This window comes from Acartia tonsa, chromosome 5 (genome assembly GCF_053477335.1).
Source record: "Acartia tonsa isolate MP-2025a chromosome 5, ASM5347733v1, whole genome shotgun sequence".
Lineage (NCBI taxonomy): Eukaryota > Metazoa > Arthropoda > Copepoda > Calanoida > Acartiidae > Acartia > Acartia tonsa.
Window position 1 is genome coordinate 23,906,420 of NC_137264.1, and position 5,534 is coordinate 23,911,953.

Consider the following 5,534-nt stretch of genomic DNA (forward strand, 5'->3'; position numbering starts at 1 on the left):
AAAAACTTTTATTGAATTAAAAATTGAATTTAAATGATCTAATTTTTGCATTTAATTAAGGATTAATATTTAAGAAATCACAAGTTTTTGGAAAATTTTATCATAATAGTTGTTATAATAGACAGTAAAACACTTAGTGCAAGATAATATTTGAATTTCTGTTTTTTATTTTAGTTAGTTTTGTTGCTACTTTATAGTTTACTTTGTCTATTTATTCGTCAGTAAGTCCGTCCGTAAAACTAAGGGTGAAATAGAATTTATACCTCAATAGTAGCTGAGTATCAATGTGGATATTCAGCTACAACGTTTTAATACAATTCTTTTGGATTTTATAACAAAAGATTTGAATTGAATAGAATTAATTCAAATTAGGTTCATATTTTTGCAGTATTCTCTTATAAACTTTAGGTAAAAATAAAATCTGAAAAGCAGTCACTAATTGAAGCCAAAACAAACTTTACTTTTCCCCTTACAGTTTTTACAAATGGAATAAATTTTAAAATTTTGGTGCTTAGAAAAGAAAGAACACAATTAGATTAGTAAAGATTGCTACAAAGGAAAATTTTGTTGATGAAAGTATTTTAAAAGCAAAATTATGATATTGCTAATATCTAAATAAGTTTAAATATTTGGTAAAATTTATAGAAGTTTTTATGTTAAAAACCTCCTTCAATCTTATTTTTTGATTTACCAAAACTTATCATAATTATAAACAACTTTTCTTTTTTTGTATCCCCCTTGAACTAAAGTTAACTGGGGGGGGGGGGGGGGAGGGAAAACCTTCAGAGGAATGTATTACAGACAACATGTTTTATGTTCAGGTAGTGTGACTGTTTTAACTGGGCTGTATAATGGGGTATATTAGGGGGGTATAGTCTATAACTAACGGGGGTTTTACCGGTCCTTTTAATTTTACGGGGGTTGTGTATAAACTGTCTACACACTTCTTATGCACACTTAGACTTTATCAGAAGTGTAGATATTCCTAACACTTAATGAAATAATACTTTAAATCATTGGAGTTCAAAAGATTGTAATTCAACACTTATTGAAGAATAGTTAGTTGCACCTGCCAAAAAAGATTTGAAGATTTAATGCTTTTTGAAAAGTTTTGAGATAAAAAGTTGAAATTCTTTTTCAAACTGTAATATTAACTGCTAAGAATATTAATTTGGGAAAGTTACATGTTCTGAAATTATTTAGATTTCTGTTTCATACAGAATTTAAAAACATCAGCACCAAACTCTAGACAGATGTGAGTAAGTCCCATAGCAGAATATCCAATCCAAAGACCTAGAGCACTTCCAACTTCCACAAGAAGATTGAACACTGTGTAGGAATATTGTTGAGACATCACCTATGAAATCATTAAAGTTTATTTCATTGGTATTTATAACCATAAAACAAAATTTCCTTATTCATATGAAAGATCAGCATAACACAAATTACAGTAAATCTGATTACTTTTCTGTACCATACTCCTTACTTATATTAAGTAAAAAAAAATAAATTGTCCATAAAAAAGTAAATACAAATCATAGGTAGGAATAATGTATTTTTTGTCTTTTGTCTTTGGCCAACAAACATAAATTAACCTATAATTTATACTATTTAAGGACAACTGCATGTTATACCTTACAACAAATATTATAGATATATGTAATTCTAATTTTATATCAGGCAGATGAAGAAATAGTCTATTGTCGAGACTTGACAAAGTGTCCGAAAAAATGAGCTGTGTGATGTCATAAAAGGGAGAGATTAGAGGAGAAGTGGGAAAGGAAACCCCTTAAAAAGAGATGGATCTATTGACGTCACATGGCTCATTTTTTCGGACACTTTGTATATTGTCATATGTATACCTGTATCTCATAATCAAAAATGATGTCAACTCGAGCAACAGCAGGGTCATCCATTTCAGCTGTCTGTGTGTGTTTGACATTAAGATCCATTTTCTGACAAACTGAGCCACACTTGTCCAAGTAGAGCTAAAACATTAGTTGTTGGATTGATAACAAATATATAACAGAAAAATTGGCAGTGACTATCTAAAAGAAATTACCAATTTGATGCAATATATTGAGGGCTGCAACTTTTTAAAAAGACAAAACCCAAAATTCTTTCTCATTGTTGATGAGTCTTACCTGAAATCCCGTCACAACATCATAGAGATCCTTTTCTGTATAATTTTGCATGAACTCAACAATGTTACTTGAGTTATAGACAGAATTACATTGAGTACCATTTGACATCCAAGGTGGGAGACAATCATCAAGATGCTCTTCCAGGTCCTCTTTTGCATTGGACTCCATACATTCTTGCCTATGAGCCTTGTCAGGAAAACAACCAGACAACTGCCTAGTTACTATCATTGAAACATAGAATGCTTTGAACTTGCCAATTGTGCCATTGTTGACCTCTATTTTATCACCAGTAGTGTAGACTTCACCAACGTTGTACAAGGTCTGTACATCAGGATCAGTAACATATATTTCAACTACACCATCAACTAAATCAGTATTGTTAAACTCTATTCTAACTAATGGAGTATTGTTTTCATCAATTACAAAGCATTTTCCTATGTTTGCGATATACACTTCCTTTATTCTCAATGATTGTCCATTATCATCAGTAGCATTTGCATTAAGAGTTCCATTTCCATATATGTGGTCTATTACCTCGGGGAATGTCATGTTGACATGTTTGCCCCAGGATATTTCAGTTTTGTTAGTAAGTCCAGCTAGAAGATTGTCAATTTTGCTGTAGCCTAGTTCAATTGCATTAGAAACATTAAACTGTAGAGATCTACATATTACTATTTGTGGCCTGTCCGCTAGTTTATTAAACTTGATCATGTCTGTAGTAACAGAAGTTGGCTTTTTGAAATAAGTTTGAAAAGCAATGATCATTTGATAAACAAATATCCCATAGAATAAAATTCCAGCTATGATTTTTATTCCTGTTGTAATTTTCATGGTTAAGTGTTGCTTTTGACTAACATTGAATTTAGTAGCACAGCAGTTATGTTGATATAGCAGAAAATAATGTATATCAGAAATATATGGAACTCTTTACTTTGCTGGTATTTTTGTACAAGCATTTTCAAAAAATTTTATGAATTTTTTTAAAGAATGGAAATTTTTGTTTTGTTAAATAGTTACAAAATTATTTTTTTTTATAATATTGTTGTAAATTTTAGATCCATTGTTGATCCTCGGACAAAAAAAACCTATACACCCACTTTGTTTGATCAGCACCCTATTTTATTTGCTGTATTGGATATTTCACTTAAACTAACTTTTAATAATGAGCAAAAGTTTCTTTAACTGTTTTTGTATTTAATTTTTTTAGTTTTTAATAATTTTTTTGGACTAATATTGAGGCTAATAAAATTTTACATTATGAGATTTGTGAAGAATTGACAAATATGTGAATTTGTTCTCACTGTTTCTCTGGTTGAATTGAACACAATTGAAAATTGAAAAAAATTTTCTAGGGTAAAATTATAGGGATTAAGGCTTGATAGTGTATCTTTTTTTTATTTATTTATGAGGTTATGTTTGTATGATTAAAAGTAGTATAAATTTAAATATTTTTAAATCGATTATAGGTCCAACAAGAATGACACCATTCATAAAAGCGAAGCTCTGAAACGGTAGGACAAACAAACTGCTTAAAACTGCTTAAATACATGTTATTGTTTAAGGACATACTTATATTTTTATGACTTGATTATAGAGATGCTTCGGTTATAAAATTGTACCTTGTTGTAATAGGAATCAGTATATGAAAAATCAGATGAATTGGATAATTTTAACAAACAAAAATTTGTTATCGGCCTATTAAAAATATACGCAAGGACTTTATTGTGACGATTATAGAGTTACTGTTACAGACAGACAGACAGACCAACCCTAATTATAGAAAAGCTTCGCTTTTGAAATATAAAATTATTATAGAAGGTATTCCTTTAAGTTTCTTTAGCACCAGAAATAGAATAGTCAAAAAAAACTCTTTTCTTTACCGATATAATGAGTTAGAAAACAAAATCCCATAATTAGAGTCATGCACCAGACATAGCTGCAATAAAATACTTTTTGTGACTACCTTACTCTTTTATAAATAAAATTTCAAACTTTAAAATATGGTTAATCTCATAGATTTAGGTTTGTACAGTGAACAAAAATATGCCTTTTTAAAAAGTTTGCATTAGATTGTGCAAAGTAATTAATAACGAGTATGCAATTATTCAAAAGAGGTCTAAACAAACATGTGCAATTACTACGTAGTTGTTCTTGTATGTATTGGTTAAATTCTAGTTAAATCTAGTTTAATTCTAGTATAATTTTATTGCTTGTATTTTTCTTATAATTGAATGTGAATTGATTTTTTTCTTGCTCATTAAATGCAACTTATTTTTTTTAGCTACCGGATGGTGGTTAATTCATGAATCAACTCTTCTCGCCATAGCATAATGAAAAGCCAAATAAGCTTTTCGTCCCAAAAAAGAAAGGAAATAAAATTTCATTTTGTTTATTTTTAAATTACCTTCTACACTTACAAGTAAAACTAATAAACCTGCTGAGAAATACAATAAACGGCGTTCTCCTCTAAAAATTTGAGTACTTCCCCCCCCCCTCCCCGACAGAACAATTATTTTAGGTTAGGTTAGGTTTTAGGCTAGGGAACCGACCGCTGCGACTAGGCAGGCAAGGGTGCCAAGAGCCGCGGAAAAAAACATAGTCTTTCATTTAAAACCAAAATTTTATATTTCTTGTGAGAAGTCCTTAGATGTTATGGGCGCTGCAACTAACATGTTTAATAACATAACTGTTTGTTTTATTGGATACACAAATGAGCAACCAAGGATCTCAAGGGATGATGAATTAATATAATAAAAATTATGGTTATATAATTAACCCACTATAACTGATAGTTTTTTTTACAGCCTATCAAGATTCTCTAAACAGGATTAAAAACTTTTGATGGCATTATAATTTTTAGTTCATTATCCCCTCCCACCCTGAAATACATATATGTCAGAAGGTAAACTTGTCTGATTAATAGCTGTTTGCATTTTGCATTAGAACTGAACATACTTTTCGATTTTTGAAGAAAAAAATTCAGACGTAATAAATGTAATTTTTCAAGTATGGCTTCAAAACCGATTATTATCCGCAGGATTAGAATCGGTTCTCAGCCATACTAAAAATCATGAATGAGATTGTATTACAACAATTCGGCCCCTCGGGGCTAACAAAAATGGTTTTAATCTTATTTTTTTTTATTTTAATATTAGCGAAAAGCTGTTGATAATTCGATGCGATAAATAACTATGAGGATTAAAAGAGAAGTAGCTAAATAATTACTAAACTGATTAAGTTTCTTAATATATTGAAGCTTTACCTAGGTCTCGAGATGGTTATATTTTATTTAATTTTAAAGTAGATAAGTTTTGGGATGATTTAGGCAAATTTTCTGCTTTTCCAACCCCTTCGAATACAGAACTTCTAGGAGCTAGGGGTGCAGCAAAG

The 5,534-nt window shown here is 30.0% G+C and overlaps 1 protein-coding gene across 1 annotated transcript; it reads right to left on the reverse strand.

The window, feature by feature from the left end:
- LOC145320287 (uncharacterized) lies at positions 1-2,984 on the reverse strand. Its single transcript, XM_080162706.1, has 3 exons — positions 2,145-2,984; positions 1,863-1,988; positions 1-1,357 (listed from the first exon to the last, which is right to left on the reverse strand). The coding sequence occupies exons 1-3, from the start codon at positions 2,973-2,975 to the stop codon at positions 1,196-1,198; spliced, it is 1,119 nt and encodes a 372-aa protein (XP_080018832.1). The 5' UTR covers positions 2,976-2,984; the 3' UTR covers positions 1-1,195.
- Between the last annotated feature and the right edge of the window lie 2,550 nt (positions 2,985-5,534).

Coding starts and splice junctions, on each gene's coding strand:
- LOC145320287 (XM_080162706.1), bottom strand. CDS start 2,975: ATGAAAATTACAACAGGAATAAAAATCATAGCTGGAATTTTATTCTAT. Junction 1,989..2,144: donor ATGTTGTGACGGGATTTCAG/GTAAGACTCATC, acceptor CTAATGTTTTAG/CTCTACTTGGACAAGTGTGG. Junction 1,358..1,862: donor TTTTTGATTATGAGATACAG/GTATACATATGA, acceptor ATGATTTCATAG/GTGATGTCTCAACAATATTC.